Genomic DNA, 14,673 nt, shown 5'->3' on the forward strand with positions numbered 1-14,673 from the left:
TCCATTCAGAAATAATAAAGGATAGGGACACCTTCTTTGGGGGCTCATAGAACTGAACCCTCTGGGGGGTACTTTGGGGAGAGGAGCTGGATGCTATGTTGAAAATTTGGTGCCTCTATCTCCAAAAACAGCCCCCCCCCCCCGAGCCCCAGATACTCGGGGATCAATTCGCCATTATTCCATATGGGAATCATTCTCCATAGGGAATAATGGAGTGTCCATCAGACTTTTTCCCCCTCCACCCTGCTTTCTGATTACCCTGAAGTGGGGGCAGGGCCTCCAAACCAGGGGATCCCCTGCCCCCACCTGGGATTGGCAACCTGCTGTAAGGCTGGCTAGGCTGAGAGAGTGTGACCGGCCCTATTCCATGGCAGAGCAGGGATTTGAACCTGGGTCTCCCAAATCCTAGCCTACTAGTCTAACCATTGCACCCTCCTGGTTCTTAGTATTTGTTAGAAAAGCCTTGGGCATCTATGCTGCTTATGAACATATGGAGCTGCCTTATACTGAATCAGACCCTTGGTCCATCAAAGTCAGTATTGTCTACTCAGACTGGCAGTGGCTCTCCATGGTCTCAAGCTGAGCTTTTTCACGCCTATTTGCCTGGACCCTTTTTAGTTGGAGATGCCAGGGATTGAACCTGGGACCTTCTGCTTCCCACGCAGATGCTCTACCACTTAGCCACCGTCCCTCCCCAAGCCACCATTCCTCCCCTGAGCCACCGTCCCTCCCTATGCTTCCTCATAGGTACCTTACTTGTTTTGATTTAATGTATCTGTCCTGAATTACTGTATTTACATAAGATTGAATCTGTGTGTGTGTGTGTGTGTGTGTACACTTCAGATACAATGAAGTGAAAGTTACCAATCCATGCATATAGGCAGAGGGTGAGGGTGCACATGAAAGTGTATACCTTGAATAAAATCTTGTTGGACTCTGACTTCGTCCCGCTGCTTCAGACCAGCACAGCTACCCATCTAATATATATTTACATAACTGGTTTTCTATTTCTTTTGAAATTCAGATTCTGGTCACTCATTTGCACATTTTTTTCATTTATATATCTATTTTGCACCCTATACGATGCTGCTGTGTTTAATTTCCCTGAGCCTCAGAAGGGGAAAAAAAATAATAATTTCCCTGGGCCTTTCCTTGAACTGTGGTCATTTCATATCCAAGGGGAAACTTTTCTTTTCCCTTGTAGTTTTTGATTCTCTGATCTCTAGCACATTTCATTTTCCATTCACCTTAGGAAGGACGTCAGGACTTTTTCTTTCCAGTTGGAAAAGTTTGCTACTAAGATCTAAGGCACTATATATAATTAAAGCTTCTTGTCGAAAAGAACTATTATTCTGGCTAGATGCTGAAACTGAAGAGGGGGTCACCGACAGCAGTACACTCCTCCAGCCCTGCCTTCATTCACCTCCCACCCCATCTGGCGAGAGCAATTACGCAGCTGTTCGTACTGCATTCTTGTGTAGGATGCAAACGGCACGGAAAGGAACATATTTTGCTTACTGTAGCTATGAGCTTAAATTCCCAGAATTGCTTATTATGTGGTATGTCTACTGTAAATAATTTGTTAGGATGATGTTTAAAGTCACTAGGTCACCAGTCTATTTATAGGGAAAAGAAAATGGGGTTGGATCCTTTGGAAGATCTCTCTGTGTGCCAGAACCTTTGTGACCACAGTGGCAACTTGCACTATGAGACTGGTTCCCAGCTTCTGTCAAAATGAAGACCCCTTTTGATGTTAAAAAAAAAATGCAGACCCATGACATGATAGAAGTTGTACTATAACTTATTGTTGTTTGCTGTTTTTTGTTTGAATGATTTGGAGTTGGGAGTAAACAGTGAAGTGGCTAAGTTTGCGGATGACACTAAATTGTTCCGGGTGGTGAGAACCAGAGAAGATTGCAAGGCACTCCAAAGGGATCTGTTGAGGCTGGGTGAGTGGGCATCAACATGGCAAATGAGGTTCAGCGTGGCCAAGTGCAAGGTAATGCACATTGGGACCAAAAATCCTAACTATAAATACAAATTGATGGGATGTGAACTGGCAGAGACTGTCCAAGGGAGAGATCTTGGGGTCATGGTAGATAACTCACTGAAAATGTTGAGACAGTGTGTGACTGCAATAAAAAAAAGGCCAACACTATGCTGGGAATTATTAGGAAGGGAATTGAAAACAAATCAGCCAGTATCATAATGCCCCTGTATAAATCAATGGTGCGGCCTCATTTGGAGTACTGTGTAGAATTCTGGTCACCGCACCTCAAAAAAGATATAGCTTTGGAAAAAGTCCTGAAAAGGGCAACTAGAATGATTAAAGGGTTGGAACACTTTCCCTATGAAGAAAGGTTAAAACACTTGGGGCTCTTTAGCTTGGAGAAAGGTCGACTGCGGGGTAACATAGAAGTTTACAAGATTATACATGGGATAGAGAAGGTGGAGAAAGAAGTACTTTTCTTCCTTTCTCACAATATGAGAACTCATGGGCGCTTAATGAAATTGCTGAGCAGTTGTGTTAGAACGGCTCAAAGGAAGTACTTCTTCACCCAAAGAGTGATTAACATGTGGAATTCACTGCCACAGGAGGTGGTGGTGGCTACAAGCATAGGGCATTAGATAAACATATGGAGCAGAGGTCCATCAGTGGCTATTAGCCACAGTGTATTGTTGGAACTCTGTCTGGGCAAGTGACACTCTGTATTCTTGGTGCTTGGGGGGGAGGGGACAGTGGGAGGACTTCTAGTGCCTTGGCCCCACTGATGGATCTCCTGATAGCATCTGGGTTTTTTTGGCCACTGCGTGACACAGAGTGTTGGACTGGATGGACCATTGGCCTGATCCAACATAGCTTCTCTTAAGTTCTTACATTTTATTTGGACTATTTCTATGGCATCTAGTCAGAGCCCTGTTTGAGGAGGCTCACAGCTAAAAATCCACTATTTTTATACACAAGCCATTAAAACACATTGACTATAACTTCTGAGCAGCTTAAAAGCTACTTACAAAATAGAAGCAGACCATTTGACATGTGGTGTTGGAGGAGAGTTTTACAGACAGAATTTGGCCAAATCAGTCTGCTTGCGGAGAGGGTGGGATATAAATTGAAAGTAATAAATAAATAATAAATAAACTATCACCCCTGAAATTAGAATTGATTTCATCATTATTATTAGCAGGTTAAACAGTGCTGACAAGTCATTGGAGAACAAAGAAAATACTAGCTTTAAGAAATTGGTTTGACAAAGTTTGGGACATGGTTGTTGAAGACAAATAATACACCAAGATAATCCAAAAATTGCAAATGTTTTTCTGGGGAAATAGTTATTTTTAAAAATATACATAAATGGAAAAACTTCTGAGGATCGTAAGAACAAGAGAAGCCATGTTGAATCAGACTAGTGGCCCATCCAGTCCAACACTCTGTGTCATACAGTGGCCAAAAAACCAGGTGCCATCAGGAGGTCCATCAGTGGGACCAGGACATTGGAAGCCCTCCCACTGTGCCCCCCCAAGTACCAAGAATACAGAGCATCATGGCCACTGTATGGACCTCAGCTCCATATGTTTATCTAATCCCTTCTTGAAGCTGTCAATGCTTGTAGTCACCACCACTTCCTGTGGCAGTGAATTCCACGTGTTAATCACCCTTTGGGTGAAGAAGTACTTCCTTTTATCAGTTCTAACCTGACTGCTCAGCAATTTCATTGAGTGCCTACAAGTTCTTGTATTGTGAGAAAGAGAGTGGGTGGGGTGGGGGGGCAGACAGGGAGCCCTAGAGCCAGCGCTGCTCCTTGCAATAACATGGCAGTCTCCCAGGCATTCCCAGCCACCAGGTTGGGAACCATTGCACTAAGACATTGCATCTGAGCTTGTGTTTCCATTTGCACAAGACATTGTGCAACTAATTATTGATTGGTTCCTCCTAGTTTCTACAGCTGTACATCCAGAGCTAATTGCTTACATAAAAGGAACTGAACTGCATCTCTTGCATTTTGCTGGATCTAAGCAATTATATGTAGTCACATCCACATAAATACATGGAAATTGTGCAACGTACAAACAAGGCCTTAAGAAGTCCATGTCAAATACACCAGATCCTAATTCTACAATCAGAGCTATGATATTCTGGAATCAGGTTATCCGATGTCTGTCAGGATCCATACTTTACTCCTAGTGATTCACAGGGCAGTCCTATGCATGTTCAATAGGACTTACTCCCAGGAAAACATATATAAGTCTGCAGTTAGTACATTTATTGCATAGAGAACCACTTCACATGCAACAAAAAGCAATCACAAATAGCTCCACATTTGAACAATTTTTTGCAATATCTTTTTGCATAATTAAGATCAGGGCTTTTTTTGTAGCAGGAACTCCTTTGCATATTAGGCCCCACACCCCTGATGTAGCCAATCTTCCTGGAGCTTACAGAGCTCTTAGTACAGGGCCTACTGTAAACTCCAGGGGGATGGGCTACATCAGGGGGGATGGCCTAATATGCAAAGGAGTTCCTGCTACAAAAAAAGCCCTGCCCAGGCTGGTCTATACTGCTATGTAGCTGTGGTTCAGTGGTACAGCATGCAAAGGTCCCAGCATCTCCAGTTAAAAGGATCAAGTGATGTGAAAGAGTCTACCATGAAGAGCAACTGACAGTCAGACTAGCTTTGCGCCAGATCTGCTCATTGGTTCCCTATTGGAGTCCAAATCACATAATGTATCCCAGACTCACTAGTGTTCCCGTGGTAGCCCGGGCACGCAAAAGCTACCTGCCAAACATAAAGTCCAGTACACAACACTGACCCTTATAGATCAGTAGTATGACTCAGTACAAGCAAGCTTCTTGTGTTCAGTAACACCTCTGCATTTGTTCCCATCATAGTATGGTTCAAGGATCTGGCTTTGTGGATGAAAAGAAAACTAAATAACCTAGGTGCTGGGATCTGTTAAATAAAAATACTGGAAGACAAAAATCTAGGCCAATCAAAATGGGGAAGAAGAAGAGAAAGAAGAGGAGGAGGGGGGGATTGGATTTATACCCCGCTCTTCACTCAGAGAGCAGTTTACAATCTCCTTTCCCTTCTTCAACAGACATCCTGTGAAGTAGGTGGGGTTGAGAGAGTTCTGACAGAAACTGCTCTTGAGAGAACAGCTCTGAGAAAATGCCCCAAGGTCACTCCAGCAAGTGTACGTGTAGGAGTGGGAAATCAAACCTGGTTCTCCTAGATAAGAGTCTGTGCCCTTACCCACTATACCAAACTGGCTGTCATTATACTCATTATAATAGCATTATAATGAGTATTGCAACATTGTTAAAATTCATACAAGGGGCGTTATTTAGATTTAAAGAAAGCTCAGAAAGCATCTGTGTTGATTGGGGCAATCAGAGTGCTTTAATAAAGTCTGTCATTCAAGCTAGTAGAATCCACACAATTTGGTACAGACTCCCACTCCAGTAGAGTAATGTTCTTACTCTTCATGGGAAAAGAAACTATCCCCAGTGTTAAAAACATTAATGCATTGATTAAATAAAGGTCAGAAATGAAGAATGACAGGCTGAGAATATAATTAACCACCTTAGATTACATCAGCGTGGATAACGCAGTGTTGGCCTAATAGCAGCTCAAAGCTCCCCCAAAAGGGAAGGAAGAGAGTGCAAGAGTTTTTGTAACAGTGAGCAGATTTGGAACAAAGAACAGAAGGATCTTGAACAGGAAGCACAGGTTTTGCTTTGATCCTGTCCAGGGTTTATATCTGATGAAATACATTTACAGCTTGCAAATGTCTCTGTTATCTCTCACCACAATATATGAGAAAATTATTATTTATTTGTTTAATATTTGGTGAAAATAAAGAAATTAGGGAGTGTTGACTTTTATTTTTGTATGGAATATATGCTGATAGATATGGGAAAAGAGCACTGCACGAATATTTGGGGGCAAAAGAAGGCTCTTTAACAGAATGCTTTGAGAAAGATACTGAGTATTGATGAAAACAGAAAGTGAAATGAAGACTCCACAGTTGTTGCTCATGCAACCATACCAGAAATTTTGGATTACCCACAATGATACTGAAACACAATTATTTCAGTGAACACTTTTCATTCATTAAGCTGAAAGCTGTCAGAAGTAATCAAGTTTCAAAACAAATGTTATAGTTAACTAGTAGGGATAAGTATGAACTACATTTATGTAGTTTGGTTTGGTTCATAGTTCATTGGTGAACCACGAACCGATATGCCAGTTTGCAGACTGAACTGGTTCATATCAGTTTGTGAGCCATTTAAAGTTTAAACCCCTGTTTTTTTTCTCCCCATGGCGGAGCAGAAAGCAGGGGTTTAAATGGCTCACAGGCATTTAAACCAAACAGCTGAGCAGTGGGGAGCCCAGCTATTTTTCATGAGGAGCAAAAAGGAAAGGAAAAGTCCCCTGTGCAAGCACCAGTTGTTTCCGACTCTGGGGTGGCGTTGCTTTCACGTTTTCACGGCAGACTTTTTTTTACGGGGTGGTTTGCCATTGCCTTCCCCAGTCTTTTACACTTTCCCCCCAGCAAGCTGGGTACTCATTTTACCGACCTCGGAAGGATGGAAGGCTGAGTCAACCTTGGGCCGGCTACCTGAATCCAGCTTCCGCCGGAATCGAACTCAGGTCATGAGCAGAAGTTTAAATCCCTCATGGATCTCCACAAATTGCATCAAAATTTGTGAAAATTCATGGTCATTCTCCAGTTTGTGAACACTGCTTTGCAAACCATGAACAAGCCAAAATCCATGATAAATTTTAGTTTGTCAGCCACTTTGTGTCCATCCCTATTTACTAGGACTAGGAAAGTAGGTTGTGGGATTGTGAGCCCCTTTTCCCCATCTTTTTGATGTTCTGATAGCCCATTTTTAACTAAATTCCAAATGAATGCAAAGATGTTCTTGCTTTTGGAAGGAGTTTTGATAATAGCATAACAGCCATGTTGGATCAGACCCAAGGCCCATCTACTCTAGCATTCTGTTTACGCAGTGGCCAACCAGCTACCTCTAGGAATCCAACAAACTGGAAGACTTTATATAATAACTTGATTCAATGTGGTATTTGTTTTGCCCTATGTTTAATAGTTTCTCCCAAACAAACCTGGAATTGTGGTTTTGCAGGGATATCAAGAATCTAAATGCATTATCTACACAAAGAAATACACACGAATATGCCTTATCTATGCTGAGTGGCAAACAGTCTCCAGGATCTCAGGTAGCGGTCTTGCACTTCACCTACAACCAGGGTTTTTTTTTGTAGCAGGAACTCGTTTGCATATTGGGCCATATGCCCCTGCTGTAGCCAATCCTCCTGGAGCTTACACTAGGTCCTAAGCACTTGGAGGATTGGCTCCATCGGGGGGGGGGGGCTAATATGCAAAGGAGTTCCTGCTACAAAAAGCCCTGCCTACAACCTGATCCTTTGACCAGGAAATGCCAAGGATTGAACCAGCAACCTTCAAAAGGCAAAGTGGATGCTCTACCACTGAGCAATGGCTGCTCTCCAAACTCAGGAAAATTTGTGGTAGTTAAATTAGTTTCTGATGCAGCTTTGCCTGCTGTAAAAGAGACAACCACACTTACAATTGTTTTCAAGTTTATATCTGAAGCCATTTCCTTTTGGGAAAGGAAATGGAACATTAAACAGCCATCTAGCTCTGACTAAATACTGCCTCTGTCCCTGGAATCCCACCTGGCTGTTCTCTCCCACTTCCTTGATATAATTCACTGTACTTAGCAAGCAATCATGGTTCAGCTTCTAAAACGAGGCTGGTTCTGCTTAAAGACAATCTGCTATAGCACAGGATGTTTTTGATACCGTATCCCCTTTCTATTCTCCTCTTCTAAGGCAAGAATGCAAACTGAAGTTAGAATCTGCTTTTCTGTGATACACCTAGTTCCTAGTACTGTCTTAGACATGCTAAGCACTGGCATTCATGGCATTAGAGCAGAAGAGAAAAACAGAAACAGAAGATATCTATTTGCAAAGTCAGAAGGCTCTTAATAATCTACACCAGGGGGTTTTTTTTAGCAGGAACGCACAGGAATGCAGTTCCAGCAGGCTTGGTCTCAGGGGATGTGACTTGATACGCAAATGAGTTCCTGCTGGGACTTTTCTACAAAAAAGCCCCTTGTGAAACAATGGTGATGACAGGGTGTGTGGCCTAATTTGCAAATGAGATCCTGCTGGGCTTTTTCTACAAAAAAAGTCCTGATCTACACATTTCTTTATAGAACAAAATAAGAATCAAGTGCACCTTTAAGACCAACTTAGTTTTAGTCAGAATGTAAGCTTTCATGTGCTCTCTAACCACACTTCATCAGATGACGTGGGGGAGTTGGAGCAGGAACTCCTTTGCCTGTTAGGCCACATACCCCTGATGTAGCCAATCCTCCTTGTAAACTCTTGGGGGACTGGCTATATCAAGAGGGTGTGGCCTAACAGGCAAAGGAGTTCCTGCTACAAAAAAAGCCCTGATAGGACAAGGCTGACGCGTGGGAGTAGGCCATGTAGGAGGCTACCTAGGGCACCGCATGGCCTATGGGGCACCGCTAGGCACCCCCTCCCCACACGCCAGCTGGCCCACAGCATCTTTCCCCCACCCAAGACTTCCAGGGGAGGCAGCCTGAGAGTGAAGTAGAGGCCCCACACTGCCTCTTTTCCCCACCCAAACTTTTTCGCGTCAAGGGAGGGTTGCATGGTGGGCTCCTCAAGAGGAGCCTGTTGTGCAAACGGGGCTATCCAGCCCCACTCGGCTTCTCCGCACTGCAGGAAGGTCAAGTGGTGGTGGGGATTGCACCCTCCATGCAAACGGGCCTGTATCTGGGTGGGCGCTGGGGGCCCTCTCCCACTGGAGGGGCGGGGGGTGGTGCCTTGCCGGTGGCGGCAAAATCCCCAGTGCCAGCCCTGGATAGTGAGAATGAAAGAAATGAAACATTCTAAAGCATAGAACCATTCATATCTGCATGGGGAGGGGCAATCTTGCTGTGTCATTCCTTCCCCCCCTCAGAACAATTAACCAAAGGGGAGAGGCTGCAATTTTTGCATTTCTATAGCTAGTATCACAATGGCTTTATTGGATGTATGCATCCATCCCATCAAGGCATACATTTGGCCACAGTATGAGCCCCTCCCCCTTCTTCCTTTATGACTCATGATGGAATTACTTCCTCAAAGCAGTGTGATGCCGGTCTCACCTTCTAGAGGAGTGGGGAATCAAACCTGGTTCTCCAGATTAGAGTCCTCCACTCTTAACCACAGCATCATGTTGGTATATATATATATATATATATATATGATAAATAATTACTTGGTGGGGGGATTTGATGGCAATATTTTCTACTTTGGGGGCAGTTGAGAATTAATGGTTAAGAAGCTACTCTGAGAGACAGTGTGGTGTAATGGTTAAGAGCAGCAGACTCTAATCTGGAGAACCAGGTTTGATTCCCCACTCCTTCACATGCAGCTGCTGGGTGACCTTGGGCCAGTCACAGTTTTTGAAAGAGTTGTTCTCCCAAGAGCGTTCTCTCAGAGCTTTCTCAGTCCCAACTATTTCGCATGGTGTCTCAAATTTTCATTTCCAAATTCCATAGTGAACATCACATGCTCAAAATACAAAAATTAGTCTACAGTTCCTGTAAATTATCTTGCATGAGAAAGGACAAACATTTGTGCAGAATTACTTGAAGTAATTTTAAATTAGCTGGTTTATGTATATATGGAAGGCAGGTAGTGTGGTACAGCCCGATCTCGGAAGCTTAGCAGGGTCGGAACTTGGGTGCAAAACCACCAAGGAAGGCTCTGCAGAGGAAGGCAATGGCAAACCACCTCTGCTTCTTACTTGCCTTGAAAGCCCCCAGCTGGGTAGCCATAAATTGGTTGAATATCTATCTATCTATCTATCTATCTATCTATCTATCTATCTATCTATCTATCTATCTATCTATCTATCTATCTATCTATCTATCTATCTATCCACAAACACATATATATGCAAACCACCTCTACTTCTCACTTGCTTTGAAAGCCTCTAGCTGGGTAGCCATGATTTGGTTCAATATATATTTTCACATGGAAATGGAACAACTTGCCATAGAACTGGTTTGGATTCCTTCACAGAATTCACCTTCCTGGAGCAGACATAAGAAAATAAACATGGGCTTGGGAAGTGTGGACAGGCTATCAATTTCCATCAAAGGGCTTGGCCTCTTATATAGATAAGAATGTGGTAAAGGAGTATACTTGGTATTCTGGTCCAGAGCTATAGTTAAAAGGTGCATGTTGCTGGTCAGTGCCTTGATGGGAACCTTCATAGGAAACCCATGTGTACACAAAGCTACCTTATACCGAGTCAGTTCATTGGTCTAACAAATTCAGTATTGTCTACTCTGACTGACAGGGTCTCTCTAGGGACTCAGACAGGTTTTTCACATCATCTACTACATATTCCTTTTAAAAACTGGAGATGCCAGGGCTTGAACCTGGGACCTTCTGAATGCAAAGCAGATATTCTACAACTGAGCTACCCCCTCCCCATGCAAAAGCCAACCTCCAGGTGGGCCCTGGAAATCCCCCAGAAATACAGCTCATCTCCAGACTACAGAGATCAATTCCCCTGGAGTAAATGGATGATTTGGAGGGTGTGGACTTTATGGAATTGTACACCACTGAGGTCCCTGTCCTCTCCAGGCTCCATTCCCAAATCTCCAGGAGTTCCCCAGCCTGGAGCTGGCAACCCTCCCTCCTCCCACTGCCAGTGACCAGAGGGGACCTGATGACCATACGCTTCCAACACACCATGTTCCACAACAGAATGAAGCAAATGATCCGTTTTCAACCAGAGGCGTATTTAGTATGTCTTTTTTCCTTTCTGCAGTGCATCTATTTTTAACATTACTTTGTGTCACCTTCTTTGCAGGCTTCTTTGCAACTGGGAAGTGATCAAAGGAGGTTTCAGCAAGATGCTTGTTTCTGGTCCCATTCCCAGACATTCTTTTCAGAGTGCTCCAAAGGACAAATCTGGGCACTGCCATTTTTCTGCGCAGGAGAAGAAGCCATCTTCTCCTCTATCACCGTCACTACCTCCCCAGCAACTTCGTTTCCAGAGTCGTTAGATTTTTAAATCCATGCATCAATTATCCTTCGCTTTACATAAAGTCAAATATAAACATGTAACCTCAGAAGCCTATTTGCAGTAATGACTATGCAAAATAATAATAATAATAATCAGGCCTGACCTAAAAAGGGAGCTGGGGAATCTGCTTAAATGCTGTTTCCTCCTCTGCTCCAAGTGAACATTTCCTTCAAAACCTAAGCAGGTTTCTACTGTGTTGCCTTTGCCATCTGAGAATATGAACTAGACTTCAGGACAGGGTGGTAAATATAAATCTGGCACTTACCCACAGCCATTCCCTCGCAGTCTGACATCATGCGAAAAGAAGTTTCCTCTAACGCTGCTTAGGAAAACCACAGGGGGGGGGGGAATACAGAACTTGAGTTTCTCTGTCAGGGAAAGCAGAAGAAATGTAAGGAAAGCATGAATGGCTCTCCTTTCTCTTCCTCTTCCTCCTCCTTCTTTTCTTCTTCACAGCTGTACATCTACCCACCCAGGGAGTTACAGAAACAAATCCTGGCTCTGCCTTCTCATTATGGGATGCAAAGATAAGAATGGGCTCTTGTGCCAAAGGAGCTTGCTATTGGTGGATAAATTTGTTGACATCCCACCCCTTCCAACAGCTTCCTCATTTAATGTCAGAGCGAGATACATTACACTCTTGGAAAGGCCATGGAATATTTATGAAAAAGCTTTTAAGAATTAAGCCGGGAATCTTGTACTCAAATGTCCACTGAAATAATTATGATGTGGTAAAGTTTGCCATGGACACCGCAGTCCCAAGGGTATTCCTGTTATGTAACAAGAGCTTTGTTGGCGTTAGTGTACTTGAGAGAAATTAAGCTGTTTGTGGCTCGTGCATAGATCTGATAAGGGGAAAACAAAACAAACTGAGGGCCGCTTTTCAACCTGTGTCTTGACTAATGGTACAAAAAACTATTTTTTTAATCATTCCACTCTCCATACAAAACACCATAGGGGGGGGGGGGGGGGACAGTGTAACTGTCATACTCCAGTGTGACCAAGAGATATTATCATTTATGCAGAGAGGTGAGGGCATAACTGTGCTCATGAATGAACTTCTGGTACCAACACAATCCCTAAAGCAGGGAAAAATCCACCCCAGGCCGTAACAACTAAGCATTGATTCAACCCTTCCTGCCCTCCCTCTCATGATCTGCCTAAATTTGTAGAATCAGCATTGATGTCAAATGGCCATCTAGCCTCTGTTTAAAAACCTCTGGAGAAGGAGAGCCCATCACCTCCTGAGGAAGCCTGTTCCACTGAGGAACTGCTCTGTCAGGAAGTTCTTCCTAATGTTTAGCCAGAAACTCTTTTGATTTAATTTCAACTCGTTGGTTCTGGTCTGACCTTCTGGGGCCACAGAAAACAACTCCACATCATCCTCTAGATCAGAGGTTCTCAAACTTATTTGGCCTAACGCCCCCTTTTCAGAAAAAAAAGTTATGCAGCGCCCCCCTGGAAATCTACCTTCAAGAAGTGGACTAAAAGATGCAGTGACATATTTGCACACAGAGTAAACAAAGATGTTGTAAAGAAGACACTTTGAAGCTTGAAATTCTAAAATTATTTTAGACAATCAACCATAGTAACATTCCCATACACAGAGAATTTTTGAAATTTCTTTATAATTATTATCCACCCTCCCCTTGTCAGCGCCAACTAATGCAATGGGAAGATGCCCCGTCCAGCCGCTTTCAACCTGAAAGCAGCGGGCAGTGATAAAATTTGGCAGTGGTAAAATGGTGACAAGCACAGGCAATGTTTGTCCTGCGAAGAAAAGCGGTGGCATGGCAGCACTTCTTGGGGCTCTTGACTTGCCTGCTGGCTGGCGAAATCGTGCCACAAGGGAAGGGGGTGCCAGCAGTACCCCCTGGCAGGTTGGCACCCTAGGCGGTCACCTACCCACCTACTCCCATGTGCTGGCCCTGCAGAAGAAACTCTGACCAATTTCCCACTTGTCTTACGCCGCTCTCAAGCTCCTTTTCTCAGTGGGGCTCCACTCCGATTTCACACTTATCTGCCCTGGGGCTGCAGCTAGCTTTGGCTTTTTTGCGCTGCAAACAGAAATCTCTAAAATCCAATTTCTGTTTGTGGTGCAAAAAAGCGGACACTAGCTGCAGCCCCGGGGCAGATAGTGTGAAATCGGAGGGAAGCTCCACCGAGAAGAGGAGCTTGAGAGCAGCGTAAGGCGAGTGGGAAATCGGTCTCTGTGTCTGGAGCATTGCGTTGGCTGAAATCAACAGAAGTAACACCTGGTAACCAGAGGACTGTAAGAAGCTTGACGCTCTACATAAAACTTTGTGAGGAGCAAGCTACAGGCTGAAACTCTTCAGAGAAGTTTGTGTAATTGCCTCAGTGCTTCCACTGTCCTGACTTGAACTGTATTGCTGAGAGAGAAACTGAAACCTTGAGAAGCTATTAGCTATAGCAAGTATTGGTTAGGATTTTTTTGTTTCTGTCTTTCTTGTTTGTCTGTACACCTCTATTTTTTTATTCTGTCTTGTAAATAAATTGCATCCTTCTTATATTTTAATTGGAAGGAGTTCTGGTCCTCATTACTAGTTTAATTGGGTGAATTTGCACTAAGTAGCAGACAAAAAAGGAACCCTCTATTTTTGTTAATTGGATTTTTTTCTCTAAATTAGAAATTCTGGACCCCTCCCAGAAACGTGATGTTTTGACACCTCCCACCCTCTTGTCTTGTCTTGCCTTGTCTTGCCTTGCCTTGCCTTGCCTTGCCTTGCCTTGCCTTGCCTTCTCTTCTCTTCTCTTCTCTTCTCTTCTCTTCTCTTCTCTTCTCTTCTCTTCTCTTCTCTTCTCTTCTCCCTTTATGCCTCCATCACCCCCTTATTTTTATTCACTGCCCCCCAATTGCACCCAAGGCTATTACCGCCCCACCTGGATCGTTCCAGCACCCACTTTGGGAAACACTGCTCTAGATGACAAACCTTCAAGTACTTGAAGATGGTGATTATATCACCTCTTAGTCATTTCCTCTCCAGGCTAAACACACCCAGCTCCTTCAGCCTTTCCTTGTAGGACTTGGTATCCAGACCCCTCACCATCTTTAGCCAGTTTGGTGTAGTGGTTAAGTGTGCAGTCTCTTATCTGGGAGAACTGGGTTTGATTCCCCACTCCTCCACTTGCATCTGCTGGAATGGCCTTGGGTCAGCCATAGCTCTGGCAGAGGTTGTCCTTGAAAGGGCAGCTGCTGTGAGAGTCCTCTCAGCCCCACCCACCTCACAGGGTGTCTGTTGTGGGGGAGGAAGGTAAAGGAGATTGTGAGCTGCTCTGAGACTCTTCGGAGTGGAGGGCGGGATATAAATCCAATATCTTCATCTTCTTCTTCTTTACCACCCTCCTCTGGACACATTCTAGTTTGACTATATCCTTCTTAAATTGTGGCGCCCAAAACTGAACACAATAGGTGAAGTCTAACCAAAGCAGACTAAAGTGATACCATCACTTCACGTGATCTAGACACTATACTTCTGTTGATACAGCCCA

The 14,673-nt window shown here is 43.9% G+C and overlaps 1 protein-coding gene across 1 annotated transcript in view; it reads right to left on the minus strand.

The window, feature by feature from the left end:
- EML1 (EMAP like 1) overlaps positions 1-11,660 on the minus strand; it is a 216,436-nt gene extending 204,776 nt beyond the window's left edge. Inside the window, exon 1 of the mRNA XM_060263011.1 lies at positions 11,429-11,660. Coding sequence (XP_060118994.1) covers positions 11,429-11,459 — 31 coding nt within the window. The 5' untranslated portion in view covers positions 11,460-11,660. The remainder of the gene's footprint in view (positions 1-11,428) is intronic.
- Positions 11,661-14,673: the final 3,013 nt, after the last annotated feature.

This window comes from Heteronotia binoei, chromosome 21 (assembly GCF_032191835.1).
Source record: "Heteronotia binoei isolate CCM8104 ecotype False Entrance Well chromosome 21, APGP_CSIRO_Hbin_v1, whole genome shotgun sequence".
In the NCBI taxonomy this organism is placed as follows: domain Eukaryota; kingdom Metazoa; phylum Chordata; class Lepidosauria; order Squamata; family Gekkonidae; genus Heteronotia; species Heteronotia binoei.